The 18,124-nt window shown below is 36.4% G+C and overlaps 1 protein-coding gene and 1 long non-coding RNA gene across 9 annotated transcripts in view; one reads left to right on the top strand and one right to left on the bottom strand.

Annotated features, from left to right (window-relative positions):
- Positions 1–18,124, bottom strand: part of raskol (Ras GTPase-activating protein raskol) — a 182,040-nt gene that overhangs the window by 31,584 nt on the left and 132,332 nt on the right. For 2 of the 8 annotated variants that reach the window (XM_066739917.1, XM_066739918.1), the window contains exon 1: positions 14,486–16,657. The exons of 5 other annotated variants lie outside the window; for them this stretch is intronic. In XM_066739917.1, coding sequence (XP_066596014.1) covers positions 14,486–15,350 — 865 coding nt within the window. In that variant the 5' untranslated portion in view covers positions 15,351–16,657. Of the gene's footprint in view, positions 1–14,485; positions 16,658–18,124 lie in introns of those variants that run through there. One more of the 8 variants, XM_066739915.1, reaches the window with a different exon arrangement.
- On the top strand, positions 1,255–7,069 carry LOC136781154 (uncharacterized). Its single transcript, XR_010823874.1, has 4 exons — positions 1,255–1,396; positions 5,628–6,007; positions 6,171–6,531; positions 6,658–7,069. It is a non-coding gene; the product is annotated as an uncharacterized lncRNA (long non-coding RNA).

The raw sequence follows: 18,124 nt of genomic DNA, 5'->3' as shown, positions 1-18,124 counted from the left end.
GTCGTGGAGTGTAACTGAGCGTCCAGGGCAGCACTTCCGATTGGCAGTGAGAAAGGACGAGGGTCCTTTCTCGAGGTTGCAAAGGGCGACTCTCGGGGCCTTTTGTGCGGCCCACGCGGTAGTCCTGCGACGCATGAATGACTCGAAAGAAAGACACGAGAGCCTCTTGAGTCTCCAGCAGTGAACCGATTGTACATTTCGCGGTACGTGCCTCTGCACACATTCGGACCATTAATCTCCAATAATGTGCTATGCGAATAAATTAACAACCCCCGCACACCAATTTCTTTGCGGCGAACCAATCAATGCAAGATTACCACCAAAGAGAAATGTATTATCGAGAATATAATTTATTTTTTCAAAATATAATTGCAATAATATTTTTCTTGTATCTTCAAGAAATAAAATATAATTGAATATAATATTTTGGCCAATCATCGTATAACTTTAAATGTATGTATGTAATATATTTTTGTATAGGGGACCCTCATTTACGATCCTTGCGTTTGAGAAATGCAAACGTTTCGTAGCTAAATTTTCCTCACTGTAAGTCAATTGTTGTCAGATAGTTTCCTATAATTTTCGCATAATTTATATAATGATCTCTCATATATATTTACCGTTAATAGAAAATCATAAAAGTTGTTTGAAGAATCGAGAACGCCAATAAATAAAGAGTAATTAGAGTCGTCAGGACAAGTCGTGGGTTCGTATAGTATTTAAACGATATAAATCTTTTGAAATTGGGTCATTGAGAGACGGCTAAACAGAGAGTACTTGTATGACGTTCCAAGAAGAGCAAATTATGCTCAGTACCCTTCTCATTTAGAAAAAAAATCCACTTAGCCAATTGGGAAGAGAATATCAGTAAGAAGAAAAATCTTGCTCAACATTATTTTTAAATAAAATTGTTTCTATTTATGCCTATTACTCAATGGAATAATTTATTTAAGGTCAAGTAATTTTTTCCACCGAAGGATGAACATGTGTACGGTTACATTTGCTCATAATAATGTTATCTACGTAATTTGCTGGAATAGCTTCACACTCGATTTCCTTTCCGTACAAGGAGGCCTCAATGCACGCTTATAACGTGTACGTTATACCATAGTTCGTTTCTTCGGTAGCTTAGCGAGTGGTACCACGAGGTCACCTTGGTTGGTGATTACTGCACAGTTGGTGTCGACTCGCAAATAAACACATTCGACACTATATAGCACGGTGTACTTTAACATTAATTTCATAGTCGCAGTTGGCGATTGAAAAGTGCCGCTGGTCTCTAAAACGAATTCACTCGTTGTTAAAGCGTGGCACAGTGGGCTTTAACGATCACTCGCAATCAGAGTTTGCGATAAATCGTCGTCGTTAGCAAGGGGGCATTACTTCTCTCAACGAAGTAAGTATTTTATTTTCAATGAGAGAGGGGGAGTGAGAGAGTCGAAGATTTGAAAGCCTAAATGGAAAGAGAAGCAAGATTTATGCAAAGGTCTGTAGTTCATTGACGTGGAAGAAAATTCTTCGTGGCATTAGCCACACTGACAAACGGTACTACCACGAATGTATACTCGTAATTTTTACAGTGATGCTGAAGAGATTAAATAAATTAGGCACTCCTTGGAATTACCGTAAATTATACTATTTGCTTTATTTAGTAGTTTAATTAATAATTTTCATAGTACATTTTTTGGTGCTTCAAAATTTATTATTTCAATAAAAATTGTAACCGCTTTATTATTACCTATTTTTAGAGAATCGAGTATACATAATTGAATGGATATTTTGGACAAAGAATTTTTTGAGTGTACACCTTTCTAGTATAAGGTACTTTTTAATATTTCAATTTTATTATTGGAAGAAGCTCTCAACGGACGAGTAAACGCTTCATAAAACTAATTACGTTGCATTGTGCGTCAGCACGCTCCATGCAGTTGTTTCCTTTGCAAAAGAGCGGTTTCCTGCAAACTGTATTATCGCCAGCGGGAGATCTCTCCTGGTTCATGTGGCTGTAGCGAAAAGCGTCTGAAAAAAAGGGAAAAGCCCGTAGCCAGGGATGTCCTGTTCGTCCTCGCGCGACGTTATCCTTCCGCAGGATCGACATTCCACTTTGGTATTAACGATTATCGCGATAATAATTAAGGGTAATTGGAGCATGGCTGGGCACGCGACCCTTTCCCGGCATCTGCTTTACTGGAACAAGTAGCTTGTTAAAAGTACTCGTCAAGGATACATTATATATATCCTGTAAATTTATTACTGTCATATAAAGACTGCACATTGCACGTAGCTAAGCAGCGAAACTTCAGAGCGATTATTTTATTCTTCTCTTAATTTTAACATTCTATATTAATTTTTTTTTTATAAAAATTCATAAAACTTGAACATTTTTACGCGGAGAAGCCGATAAACGATGGAGTAGTTTACTAGGGCGAAAACAGATTTATTAACAAAGAAAATAAAACTGCACATCGCTCTGTAAATTTAAGTATTCGTGCATTTTTTTTTTATATTACATCATATAATTTTCGATTTCAATTGAATTCGATTCTTTATATCGTTTAGATCCTACGAAAGAGAAACCACAGTTCTATGTTTCGTATGCGTGCATCGGCGGTATTTCCAAGTGCAAGATAGTGCACGTGTCTGGTTGCATCTCGCCTGCTATAAAACGTGAGCGTCCATGAAAAAGGGAAGAATCGATCTTGCTTCTTGGCAGACCGCAGTTCAAATGCTCCGATTAATTCTTCTTATACCTCTGTCCGTCTTAGATTTCAACATTGTATCGAGTTTCCTACCCTTTTCTTTACTCGTTTGCCTTGAGAATTATTTTGGAATTAATTTTTTAACTAAATTTTATCCATCAACCTTGAAAATGCATTTCTTTGTAGTCGAAAGTAAATTTAATTAAATAGCACCACACATTTTAGTTGTATTGTTATTTTTTTAAACCATGGAACCAGATTATTTAATTATTTTAATGCATTTGTTGAATAATTGAGAAGAAAAAATAATACAAAGACTGATATATATACGATATAAATGTTTCACACCTTTCTGCCCGTGGCACTTGGTATTCGAGAAATGCAGCTGCACATGAAGCAACGAGAGGTTTACACGCACACTTACTTAGCATTGCTAGGTATGTACAGGAGCACATGCTCGATATTTACACTTTTCTACGACCACACCAGCTGCAAATGCTCTATAAGGACGAACAAGTTTCAATTACAAAATGAAATGGGAGGAACCATTGTAAAACTCGATCAGAATTGAATCTAAATAATATGCTAGATATTTCATATAGTCCTACAACAATACAAAACTTGTAAACTAAAAAAATATACAGAACTCGCTCCATTCCCCAAAATAGAAAACATTTCTAAAACTATCAAAATAACAATGAAAAAGAAAACTTATTATCTCACTGATGCACGAGGATAAATTATATTAATTTCTAAGTAAAATTTCACACTTTACCAGGAGGAAAATTTCTATCGACTCCTTCAGCAATTACTTTAATTACAGGGGAGTGTCACTAACGAGTTTATTAATTAATCTCGTTTGGAGCTTGTTCACCTTCGAGATCTTGCAGGTGAGCGTGGTAATTAAGCAACGTAGAGCCTGTGTGCAAATTTTTCTTTCTTCGTTCTCCATTCCTCCTTCGAGAGCAGTGTTCTCCAAAGCCAGCTTTTCTTCGGGGTAATTTCTCTCCTTTAGATACTTAAGCAACATCATATATATATATATATATATAATATTCCCACTAGATATACCCTGAAGAACACCACACGAGCCTCGGATCAGCAACTCAGTCATCAGTATAATACTTCCACACATCACTGTCACAATTTTACCCTCCCTATAATTTCCCGATCAGTAAATTTTTTGCATCATTTAGCATCAAGCCAAAAGGAGACTTTGTATTGGAGAATTTTTGCAGATAACAGAGCTGAAATATTTATCTATTACAGCTAATTTTAATTGGCAAAATGACCGAGAAGAGAGACTCTATCGCGATAATCTGGTTTAATTCGTGGAGCTGATTCTTCGATGTCTATCCGGAGGCGTGGACGCAGGTTTAATGTATGCGTATTCGAGCACACTGAGAGTAGAAAAATATTGCAACGCAACAAGGCTGCAGTAACGTTTATTTACTGCCTCGTTGCGGGGACACGCGTTAAAAGATTGATCACCCAGCGAGTCGTCGCGTCGTATTGAATTTGTTTCATCGTGTAACAAGCCAATATACAAGGCATTTATCAAACCCTTCTTCTTCAGGATCAAATTTATAACGATATATACACATACACAGGCTATATAGGTATAAATATTTTTCCAAGTTTCATTTTAAATTATGAATAAATTAGTGTTCCTCGCCCTCGTATATTTGCTCGATCAGCAGGCTTGGATGAAGAGTTTTAAGGCTGCCATGATTGCTCCTACATGGTTATCAATGGAATGCCTACGATTTATAGACTTCGAGACTCGTAACAACCACACTCGTTTTGACTTTATTTCAATAGAAATTCAATTATCGAAGGGGGACTTTCGCGAACGTTGTTAAAAGTTAATATGATAATTTTTAAATAAGAGCAATGCAACTTTTATAATTTATATGTTTTCGTGTGTAAGAAATTGAAGATTGTGGTTTCTGAGTAATTGATTGGAGATTCGGTGTTAATGTATCGCTGCAATGTTTTCGTGATACGCACGTACATGCATGGTTTGTACTGCATTGTTTTTTTATACTGAAAGTTTTCGTATACCGGACACGATGAAACTATAGAAGCTTGTACTTTCCTGTCAAAGCCTCGTGTGTAGGGGTTGTCGTATGCAGAAACAAGAGTAGCCCTTTTTTCAAACTCACCTGAAACAGAAAGGGAAAGCAAAGTATTAGCAACGTTGCAGTGCTATTAATTAGAGAGAGGTCGTTCCCCCTTTTGCACAAGGGGGTGCTCCATTCGTGTAATTAACTAATTAAGAATCTCTCATTCGAGTACGAACTACGAAAACTGTGAGTATAGACTTTAGTATACAGTACATTTGGAAATACATGAATGTACTGTTTAATTTTATCCTTAATCACTTATCACAGATTTGTTGCAAGTACCATTCCTTTTCTAATGGATTTTTTATTAAATTTCTTAATTAATATATATATATATATATATATAACACTCTCGTAAGTTTCAAGTGTAGATTGAATTCAAGATTTTGGTCCCCTATTTCATTTAACTGGATCTTTGAAAGTGAAAGACGTCAACTTTAACCGGTTTTGCTTGCATTTATCGAAACTAAATTCTAATTTCATTAATCTTTAAAGTCCTTAAGATCCCAATGAGTTTTCCACTTGAATGGTGATTAATTTGAAATTACAGTAGTTATAAAGTGTCGTTAATTATTTATTACATTATTTAATCGACCTTTCCAAATCGAGATTTATTCGAGAAATTGTCAAATTTAGTTAGTTTGGTCTTGAAAATATTTCATACTCATGATTAAATTTTCAGAAACATTAAGTTATTAAGACTTTAGCTTTAAAACGTATCGTGTTTATTATAGAGATTTTTACTTGGATGGAACGTCTCTCTGCTCGTTACTCGTTTGAAATTTCATTTTAAATGTTCCAGCTGTGGTAAATAAGGGGCATGAAAAAGAAGCTATTCAGCCATAATCGAGTCTCGTAGGACTCGAGTGTTAAGAAGAGGAGAGACAGTGATAAATGGATGGTTAAAGGGAGCGATAGGGAGGGGGTGGGGGTTAAAGAAATGAAAAAAAAAGCGAAGACTAGCTGAGAAAAAGAACAAGCCGCATTGAGCAGTGTGAGAGGATCTTGAAGAAATCATTTGAACTCGACGTTCGAGTGTTTAGTCTACTAATCTAAAGAGGTCCACAGAGTTCACTTTTTTGCTCCACTTCTGCGGGCCAACCACCTCGTTCCTCGCTTTCTATACGAAGAATTGCATAGATCCACCAAGCAAATAATTATATTTCACGAAGAATTCATCCAGTTTGTATAAAATTCAATCAAATACACTTAAATATTCAGATTTAATATAGATTTTAATGTGAAAGACTATAAAAATATATTTAATTCTACATAATTTTTTTTAACAATCTACTCTAATCGATATTAGCCAATCTGTACGAATCCCTCTTCCGACTGGTTGCAGTTTCAGCACGGATATCCTTTTGCAAGTCTACATAATATAAACAATGGGACCACGATGGTGTAAAATAAATTTGCAGTGTTATACAGCTGAATGGTGCTCGCTACAAAAAAGGAATTACGTTAACGAGGATGTGGTAATTGCAAACAAGAGGACCTTATGGTACCAACTCTGTTGGTGGGGGACGATTTTCTCTCGTGGGGTGAGTCATAAGGTTGATCAAACAACCCTTTTTATTGCGTTGATTCACAGAAGAGAGTTTGCTGAAAGCTGCTTAATATCGCAAACGAGGAAAGGAGAAAGGGGGAAGTTTGGAGAACGAACATCCACTGCCATGTGTGAGTCATGGTTTTTCATGGGACTGGTAGGAATGCACTTATATATATACCTATGTTATACACGTGTTTCGCACGTATCTAAAAGTAAATCCTACAATATTCTAACATACAATTCAGCAACTTTGTCTACGCTCTATTTCTTATCATTTCAGTTTCGATCGCATGAGTCAGGAAAGGGCGCTGAAACTCAGAGAGAAAGGAGATTTAATGGGGCTTTCCGTCAAGGTTTATTTCAACATAGAATTACACGCTGTCGAAAGCGTTTCTCTCCGTCTTATCGAGCAAGGACCACCCTGCAAAATGAATGCTCTCGTTGCCTATAAAAAACCTAACAACTCTCATAATTTTAACCAACGATCATCAGGAAATGCTTCTCCCTGATAGTACCATTTTATTTCTCAAGCTATTATTCTTTTTGCAATGATTCGAGCGATTTTCTGGTTTTACACCGATAGCAGCTTTCTTCTTATCGTTCTAATAAATAGCAAATGGTTTTCTGGACCAATCGTGTAATTGTTTTATTTTTTCCTTCGAGGATCCAGAAAATCCAACATTGATTATGGTAATTTGCCCTCTTCCCATCGAGCTTCTCGTTTGCTTCTGCAAAGTGACTGAGTTTCCGGTCACAAAAAACGTTATGGCCATTGTCATAGCTACGTTGCATAGCGAGTCGGATAACAGCAACTGCATTGGTTACGCACTGCTCTACTTTCCTAGTTTCTGCGCTATTTTAGTGTTTGTCGATTATCCCTATACCAACGTTACTCATTTGAATTATTCAACTAACTCGTCGTGTACTTTTGATGACCGCTACCTCGCTATAGCGGATGTCCTGCTTTTCCAACAACTCTATCGTAACTTTATCCAACGTTTCAGTATCCCAAACACAAGTATTTACAATAATAATAAAATCTAATTTATCGTGTGATTAGAAAGTATTATATAACATTTGAAGAATTTTCTCTTGATAAAAAATAAGAGAATTTAATTAGAAATTGGTAAACTTGGATTTTTCTTTAATTTTTATTTTTGTAAATAATGTTTAATGACGATTTATGATTGTGCAGTAAATAATACTACATTTTAATAAAGCAATTTATATCGATGTAAATTTAAACATTTCTTGTATTGAATTAATTATAAAATTAAATATTTTTTCAACATCTATCCAAACCAAACAATCAGCATTTACTTGATACTTGGACTTCTGCTAATAGACTGATCCCCTAATTGAGGTTTGAGCAGAATTCACAGACAAATGTCACGCGAGAGCAGATAACCAAATGTATCAAACAAAAAGAGCACACAAATTAATTATATACTGAACGATCCAATCATATTAATTCAAACGAGATTATTTTCAAGCCACAAAACATCTCCAAATTTTCTTCAAGCTTTTTGACGTTTATAGAAAAAAAAACAAGTGAGAGTGAAGAATTAGTTTCCGGCTCGCGACAGGGAAAAAGAACCGCTTCTGGGGTCGTTAATCCCAGTGAAGGATGACGAGGCAGAGGCAGAGGTTCACGAGACTCTGGCTGAGTAAACGTGACTCATCTTGGACCAGGAGATGCAGAAGGGAGGGGTTGAGAGACAGCCGAAGAAGAAGAAGAAGAAGAGGATGAGAGCAGCGATCTCGATGCAGGAGCAGCTCCACGTAACGTAAACTCGTTAAACGCACCCTGATTCTTCCACTTTCTGTCCGCTGCATTCGAGTGTCGAGAAAAAACCAACGAGATTTTCATCAAAGAAAATTTCATACCATCAGAATTTTATTAAATTTGATTTTTAAAGTGGAGATTGCTTTGAGTAAATTATCAAATTTCATTGTTCACCGATGAATAATTAAGTAGGTGTAAAAAATATAGTAGATTTATATATATATGTACTTTCACAAGACATTTGAAAGTCGAAAGTAATAATAAAGCACTCGATGAAAATAAATAATCGTATTAGGATGACGCTGATATCGCGAATCCAATGGATTATTCATGCATGGACAGTTGTGTGAAGGTGTGGCTGGTATAGAAAGTAATATCGATAACACCAAGGTGTACGTAAACAAGTCTGTAAAAAATGGTAGAAATTATTTCTGATAGTATTCAGCATTCTGATGGACCTGTTAATCCGGTAGACCGGAGACGCGTGGCTGGGCCCAACAATAAATGAACTGGTTCGAGCCAGAAGAATTTGATGTGAAAATTAATGCAATTATGCATTGATCAAGGCTATTAATGCAAGCTTAAATAAAAAAAGATAAATTGAACGTTTAGAAAACAAGGATAAACTGTTCTTATATTTAGGCTCGTGTTATATGGTTTTAGTACAGCAAGGAAATTCCAGACTAGTGGGGAATCACGTTGGCCCCTCGAGAGCCATAAACTAGCTTTTAAAGGGATCTGACTATAGGGAGGGGGTCCATCAGACACAAAGGGCACATTTTTGCGGATTAAGGAGCCGCTTTGTTGGTCTCATTGTTAGCACGCCAGATCTGAATGCGATTGAACACAGAGAGCAGCCAAGTACGCAAAGGATTGGCCGATTATCTCCCTGCGATATTGATAATCTATAAGCATTTTTATCGCCAAGGGTAATTATGGCAATAAAATCACGAGAAAAAACTGTTTTTATGGCTCCCGGCTGTTTGCCAAAGAACGTTACAGTCATTATTATTAAGGGGTGATTTTCAAGCCAATGACCCCATGAATAGCTCATCTTCCCTGAATTTATGTCAATTCTTATGCTCACCTTTAACCGGTCACGATTGTTCCACTGGGAAACCAATTTTTAAACGTCACATGACTTTAATAATCGATAGCGATAAAGCATCTTATTTTCTTGTCATAATTATGCGACAAATTGGTTTCGAGTCGAGACAGTCAAATTATTTTTTATCGTGTTTGGAAGAAATTGACCAACTTTTCTCTTCGATTATCAATGATTTGTCATTAAAAATTTGGCATACACCGAATGACGTTTGGTTACAGAAGAAAATTTTATCGGTTCTTGCATTCCGCATAATTTTCAGCAAAAGTGAGAAATTATTAACTTATCGTTTCCAAGCGAGTGTAAAGTACTTATCGGTTTAAATTATCAATCCCTCGGTCATTGACCTTTCACAGATGGGTATGGGTCGAAACACATTTTCCATTTCAAAAGGCATCGCTGCTCTCAATTACCACCTAAGTGGATTAGCAAACACATTACTGCATATCTCATTTTTTAAAAAGTTCTCATTAACCCTTGCAATTAATCTCTGACTCAAAATCCATTCAACTACTTTTTTCACAGACAAACTAGAAATTTTGAGTGTATTTATAGTACAAATAATTGAAATTTTAATTTAGTAGAATCTTTCCTAGAAACTATTAATTCTAATACCTTAACATTTACCTATTTTAATAAAAATAAGCTTTTGTCTGCACCCTCACAATTCTTAGCATTATTCATTATTCAATACTACATTCAATATACAATAAAAAAATGTAGGAAATCCAAATCCTAACTATAAAAGAAAAAACAGTTACAATGAAACAAATTATTGAATTAACTTTCTTGAGAAAAATTAATCCTAAAATATTACAAATATTAATTCATCCATACCAAAGAACCTTTCTATTGGAAAAAGATACAAAGATCCCATTTGAAAGTATAAATAAGAAACAATAACGTAGATTGAAGAAGGGAGAGACACGTGTCAATCTGGTACCAGCTTGGTACCAAAAATGGGGACATATTTTGCATGAAGAATTTTAGTCTCGAGTGTATACTATACAGATCACTTTTTTTCCAGTGGTGTGCGTTTCGTCCTAAACACACAAATGAGTGTTGGTCCCTTCGCGATTGGCTTAGTCATACTGTTGTGCCTATAGAGAGGGGCCGTGCATAAACATGGAAGGTCCAACTTCTAATGACCTTGTCCTAGACGAATGGACGACGTTATAGATGGACAGCTGACATGTTTCGTAATTTTTTTTTATTACAAAACTTTGTCTGTCTGCTGTGCGTTGCACGGTGATCCGGAGGAAAGAGGTCAAAGGTCAGTGGCACGAGGGAGCTACGAGTCGGGGGGGGGGGGGGGGAAGAACCGAAATAGTACGCGCGACGCGACGCTGTAACGTATCTACTTGGATTGACAATCGATAGCAAAGGTACACGTGTGCTTTTCTACTCGTTTGCGTATAAAACTTGATATAAATCCAGCAGCTATTGTAGTACGTGTATGGGTGCTTTTTTCACCCCACGAAAAAACACCCTAGGTGACCTTAATTTGTGACTTTCTCCACCTTTGCAAAGCCACGCCTTATTTTCCCCCAGTAACATATCACGTGGCCCTTTTCACATACTTTCAATTTGCTACTTTCTCCATTTTACTATTTTAATAATTCAAACCATCATATGTATTATATATTGCTATCCACTTGTGCTTTGAATTCTTTATGTATTTTGTGCTTATTAAAAAAATTCTCTTTGCTTTATAAATCTTTCTCCTTCATTTTTTTTATTATCGTAATCAATTAGTTAGATTTATATTAATAAAAAATAGACGTTAATTATATTTCTAACACAGGTAAGACTAACGTTATACCACACCTCGACGTTCTCACGCTTGAAATCCCGCGGGCTAATGGGAGGAAAAGGTACATTCACTCGTGGGTGATAGCTGCTTTTGGGTACCATATAACCTCGTCCACAACTGACTGGTAAAATAACCAGTAAAAATGTCGTTTGCAAAGCAACGATTTAACAAAGTACCAGTGCTTTGAACGAGTCGTTGAAAAGTTTGCTGTTAATTAGCGAGGAAGGATTTATACTCGCCAGTAATTAATTTAACGAGGTCCCCCAACACAGCATGTGAGAATGACACGTTTTGGGATTACAGACTGTACTATGGTGGAGTCTCTGTAAAATTTCATTATGAGCAAAAATTAGCTCATAAAAGACATCGTAACTGTTCGCATAAAACTTGAGTAAATATTTAATTCAAGCAAAATTAGCCCTTGGGGCAACTAGCTGACTGTATAGTCGAAGAGATGTGTTGGTGTAGAGGAAGCTGAGGAACAGACTCGTTTATACAACGTCGTTATGGACAACAAACGACTTAGGAATTACGCAGAGCCAGGTTTGCAGTATATCCTTGCTTAGAATCGAAGATGGAACATCTTTCTGTCACGAAACCCGATGGGAATAGATTTCCGGCGTATTCTCACGTTTACCCATCGCCGTGCATTCAATTTCCTGTTGAGAAATTGCTAAAACTAATCCCAAAGCACAAAACGTATATCTATATATTCATTTATAGATATAGAAAATAAACTATAGTCGCTGCATGTAGTCTAGATTTATAATTTTCTATGGGAAAACTCAAACTGTGAGTTAATTACATAATTCTTAATTGCTAATGTCTCAATCCCAATGCGTTTTAAGGTAATAATTATCGTGCAGGAGTACTGTGTGATATATAGGTATGCGTGTAATTACGCACGCTTATTCGCGCAATGAGACAGATATGAATTCGATTAGCAGGCGTAATCGGCAACAATAAATTGCAACACCATGAGCAGTTTCGAAATCGTTTCATAACAGACCTACATTGAATTCATTTACGTTCTCGAATCTCTGATTCAGCATCCTGTATAGTATCTTATCTGGAACAATTCGAGACTACTGAATTAAACTAATCGTAACTATATATACTATTTACATTAGCTCGCGTCTGATTAACTTCAATCAAAGACAATTAAATCGTAGCCTCTGTATGAGAGTTGAAAGAAAATTGACTGACATTTGTTTAATCTTATTTCATCCATTTGGCACAATCTAACAACGTTATAATTTTTAATTAATTGACTATATCAGTACATCGTGATATTTCATCAACGAGATTGGAACTGCAGTGATGAAATATTGCACATTCAAATATCAATATTTGCCAATGAATTCCAATACTCGAGTATCGTTTGTATGGAACAAATCGTGCTGGATAAAATATGCCAAAAAAATGATAAAAAGAGACGTTCCACACACTTTCCTGAAATCCTTCGGCCAGGATAATACAATGGTACACTCGGATATGCGATTAGCTTTAGAGGCTTCCCCCTGTCAGATTACAAAAAATAGGGAAGAGTGGTACATCGACCCATTTTCAACCCCCTAAATTGTGATGAAGTTGCAGTTAGCCACGTCGCCTGCATTTTTGCTGGAAAGCTGGAAACGAGCATCGAGCATAATACGAACGAAAAAGGGGGAAGCTTGATGGAAACGACGATGGGGAGGCGAAAAATCTGGTCGTTTTCTATTTAATCGCCGTTTAACCGAGAGAAATGGAGTACCAGAGAGGGTGATATATTAAATACGCTTTCGGCTACTAAAAATTGGGTCACCAAATGAATGCCTATATATATAGGTAATAGAGGTTTTGCCTCGTTGTGCGAAATGTGTACGGGAATAAAAACCACGAAGATAAACGACTTCGCTACCAATATGGCTGACGATTAATGTCAGAAAATATCACCAAGCTGCCTTCTGCTGCTTTTATCGAACAGTGATTATGTATGATGTGGTTTTTTAATTAGACCAAGCCAACTGTAATAATTACTGTAAGATATATATAAATACATATCATCGATAAGCCTCTGTTGTTATTTATTATTAGAATTACTTAATTAATAATACATCATTAGAAGATAGTGTGCATAACGACGATCGCTTTAAATGGAAGTCTGGGGGAGTATACTGTATAACCTGACCACTTCTTCGGGCTCTCTCGGGTCCGAGGGCAGGTGGTTGAACGAACGGAACCCTGTATAAGTAGGTCCTCGAAATCCCAAAGCAGGTCTCCCCCTCTCCGATCGACACGCGAGCCTTTTCCCTTGAAATATCAGTACTCTGCGATTATCTACCTTATACCAGTTTAAGATGACCCTTAATTACTCCTTTAACCCCGAACCTACGCTAATGCTTTCTCCTCCTCCCGCAGATTTATCTTTTCGTTTATCAAATCTCTCTGAGATATCTTTGTGATGTTTATATAACAGTTTACTTTCGGGAGGAGAGCGAATTTTAGTTGAAGCGAGTCATCAGCAGTGATAATAAGAGGAGCAACCTTTTAAAATTCATCTTCGTCCGCTATAACGGTACTAATTCGTCAGGAGAATCGTGAAATTCGATCGCTTCCTTGTCTTTGTATCTGCTTGATTTATGAGAATACTTCGTCCCCATTTCTACCTCCCTTTTTCTTGCTTTCGCTCGCCAATCGATTTCGCATAAATTAAACTGCACAGTAACAGTCACACACTCACCTAAATATATATATATAAATGCAGAGATTTTTTGGTCATTTAAAAATTCAATTTACAGTATCGTCATAATAAAGTCATTACATCAGATTTATTTTATTCTCGATGAGCACTGTGATCTTTCGTATCAAGTAATATAAAAAAATAATATTAAATTTATACTGAATTTGGAGTTTACTTAAGAATTTCTTGTAAAGAATAGTTCCAATTACAGATGATATTTAATTAAGCTGTATAGTCGTGAACATATACTACAATCAATTAGTTCAAATTGGTTCAATACTTTTGATATTAGAATAATTAATTTTCATTCAATTGCATCGACGATGTAAATTCAATAGCATCTTTTTTCAGTGTATATAAAATCGATCCAGGTTAATTTCTAGAGTCGTTTATTGGGATGAGGTGTTGCCAACAATTTAGATAGGATGCTTCGTTAAGTCACTACTTAGCTTTACTTAAATATAAATTGACTAGTTTTGGCATGCTATCGAGTTTCCATGCGAGCTCAAAATATGCAACAGTACGTTTAATGAGAAAATTCCTAATAGTGCTAAAAGCTCTCAGACGAGATAGCCCTAACGAGTTTTGACTCATAAGAATATTCAAGTAAAAGCAAGTTTATTATTACTTAAAAAGAATAAAAATAAATATAATCTCCACAATATAAAAAATCCTCCTCTACCTGAATGAATTCCAGCATCAGTGTCAGGATCCTCGAACACCTCAGTGCACTCGTCAATCTCTGGATCATGATCCTCCAGAGTTTCTTGTTCCTTGGATCTCTCATTCTCCGAAGAATACTCAACGATACCGGAGGAGGAGGAGGATGGGTTTTCAGGACTATCTACCGAAAGTTGTCGACCAGCACGTATCAAAGTACTGGTACTCTTCGTCAACTTGGTACTTTGAGTTCGACGAATCAAATTGGTAAACGAGGCATTACCATTCTGTTTCCCTCTTACGTCCACATTGATCCTTGCTTCCCTCAGCAGACGAGGCTTATGGGAGTCCACGATTCTAGCAGCAGAACGTTTCTCGTTAGCCTGATTCTTTTTTCTCGAGTCGTTCTCTTCAACTTCCAAAGAAGCTATGCTACCATTCAGTCTATTATTGTCTTTCCTCGATGTCTCCTTTCTGCCTGCAAACCTGTTTTGGAATCTTTCTATGGTTTTGAAGGATCTGGTCCTCTCAACCTTCTTCCTCTGATCCGGGACCACCTCCTTCCTGGCACTGTTCTCATCGTTCTTCGATGCCTCGAAGATCCTCGTCAGGGACTGTACCTTCCCACGTGACTCAGGTAAGTTATCACTGATCCTGTTGGTCGCACCAGGCAGAGCATCATTGTTACTCAAAGTTCGAGTTAACAGGACGTTGGATGATGTCTTGGACGAGGCACCACCGATTGGAAAAGTGTTGCAGGTGAACTTTTCACCATCCTCGATCGAGTCCTTCTGCACTTTGGAGCTTTGACGAGGCTCACCGTCCAAGGACACGTAGAACGTCGACCTCCTCTTCGGGGAGTCTTCGGAGTTCTCCGCATTCAGCATGATTGTGCTTGTGTACTACAGGATTACATTTCTCTCGCTTCTTAGTCTTGCTAATAATCTACTAGTGTCATGTGACGTCACAAAGGTACCATATTCCTCCAGTATCGCTGGTATCCTCTTCAAGGTGATCCAAGGTCAGTGGCAGCCAGATACAGCAAGAAACACCTCTGATTTCGCGTTACAGCTCACTCGACTAGAGTTGCTGGCGAGATTGCTGGACCAGGATAACTGGAGAACACCACGAAGCCTGTGGAAAGAGTATTTGTGTGTTCTCCACTACATGGATGACGATAGTAATAATAGTACTGGACGCGCTTTTCGATGGTCCCCCGATCAAATCACTTTCGATGCCTTCGGGTACACTCTCCTCTATTTCCACAATTCAGATATTATTTAAAATTTATCTCGTAACTTAAAAAGCTTCAATATTTATCTTAATTAATATTCTTTCACACAAATTACGTAAATATTGAAAGACCAGAAACAATGGTATTCTGGTATATTTGTGGCGTTTTCGTAGGTTTTGTAACAACACAGGATTCTTCAGTTGTACATGTATATGATATTTATATTTATGTATATATTTCCAGAGCACAAATTTAATTGCTCTTGTCACTACATAATCGTTCAGAAATTTTCGTTTTAGAGACAGTCCCTAAAGACTAAACCAGAGACCTCATTCTAAAATGTGCTTGGGGTTTCCGAGTACGAGACGTAACTTTCTCATGAGTCACTAATTTTCTTCGTCACTGGTTTCAGTTCCGATTCGAACAGAATTATCCAGTCCACCTGTTATCGATCTGACGGTAGCTTGTGTTTTTCTTCTGAAGGCTTCGATCCGTTAAGGCAAATCCCGAGATCCCGAAGAAGTATATAGACTGCAGTACTGTATAAACTATATACGTTCACACTGGCACTTCACAGATTAGAGTACATTCTCGAGTAGCCTTTTCGCGTCCATGGTGCGATAAAGCTATGATAATATATACATTCAATATTACTCCAAAATAACTAAACACTTTACGATAACAAGCGAATTCACTGAAAACATTAACAACCAAGCAACAGCGACGATTTCGATCAATAAATTTTTAGCCACTTAATTTTGCTGAACAGCTGATCACGAGAATGGAGTTTTTGCAATTGGATTATAAAAACCGAGTATGGTTTGCAGTGAAATATAAATTAAGTAGTATAAAATTACAGAATTAATTTTTTTTATGATATATTCATATGATGGTCTTTTGAATAATTCGAATTTTTAACAATTACATTTAAGAGGAGTTTTGTCATTGAAGCCTCGCAAATTTATGAAAGAGAGAAATGGGAGACGCACGTACGCGTACCGTCCGTACGACAGACGGACTCACGACTATCTGCTGGCCAGAAGAAAATTTTCAGGCGTAGGCGCAGCGCCACCAACGGTGATCTCTGAAAACCTTCATGTAATACACTCGCTCTGCAGCTCCTCGGTTACAACGAAATGCATCTATGCTGCGCTCCACCAGACTTCCTCTCTCATCAGCTTCCCTAAACTCGTCTACTCTTTAAATCTCGGTGATTGATACTTATTTTTTCTTATAATTTTAAACAATATATGTTGCTATTAATTCACTGTATTTCTTGCAATTTAGAGCTTCAAGTTGGAATTTTAACTAAACATTTATCATAGGACATGAAATCTAATACATGTAGGGAGTATCGATGCTGTACGGGTCACTAACCCTTTAGCAAACACATCCACATGATCGTATGTAAATATAAATATATTTATATTTATATACTTGGCTTATAATGTATTCGTGAAGTTAAAATAAATTTTTGAAGAATTTATAGAGGCCTATATATAATTTTTTTTATCTGTACAAGCCATAATATTTCTTTGCTTATCCAGATATTGAAAATATAATATTAATTATACATATATACTGCTTATATTCTCAGATTTATTCTCTTATATATTATCACAGATTTGGATCATTAATTGCAGTTTTTTATAATTCATAAATAATCTTAGAGACTGCAATTTTTTATTTCATGAAGAATGAGAGTAAAGGTGAATTTGCATTAAAATGTCGAGCATTCGACAAAATCAATATCGACTCTGGGAAATGCGATAATTAGTGTTCTAGGACAAAAATCAGGTTTTTTGGCACGTAACTGCTCTCAGCAAAGAGAGGTAATAAAATAACGCGCTCAGAAGGTAATAAAATCTATATACCTGCAGTAATAACTTATCGTTGACAGTTATTACCAGTAAAATAGCATTTCCTTCCTATTCCTATTGGAAAACTTGATCCGAAACGTTTATAATCTGTTGAAAAATGCAGCATCGATATAGAAAATGAAAATGAAAGTGAAAAAAAAAGATAGGAAAATTTTCTGATTTTTCTAAGCAGTCATCCATCCTAGTGCTAATCTCAATTTATATTCCTCGGTGTGACATTAGAAGTTTACGTGAAAATACCATGTTCTCCTTGGAAAAAAAATGTAAATTCTAATTGGACAACGAAAGAGCGATCAATTTCACTCAAAAATTCATTATTAATCACTAATTAAGTCCTTTTAAAATGTAATTTATTACAATACAGTTTCTTCGTTGAATTTTAATCATGTGTGTATGCAAATACCTAATATATGTGTCAATTCTCATATTCAAATAAAAAACGATATAGTTATCCAGTGCTTATTACTGAATTGATTTCATTACGTGAACGTAATTTACCAAATGTGAGTATGGATGTAAAAAGTTAATAAGATAATTATATCAGATC

This window comes from Prorops nasuta, unplaced genomic scaffold, assembly GCF_024137725.1.
Source record: "Prorops nasuta isolate Cenicafe-Biocafe unplaced genomic scaffold, Cenicafe_Pnas_1.2 PNAS00021, whole genome shotgun sequence".
Classification (NCBI taxonomy): Eukaryota; Metazoa; Arthropoda; class Insecta; order Hymenoptera; family Bethylidae; genus Prorops; species Prorops nasuta.
This window is presented reverse-complemented; position numbering and strand designations above follow the sequence as displayed.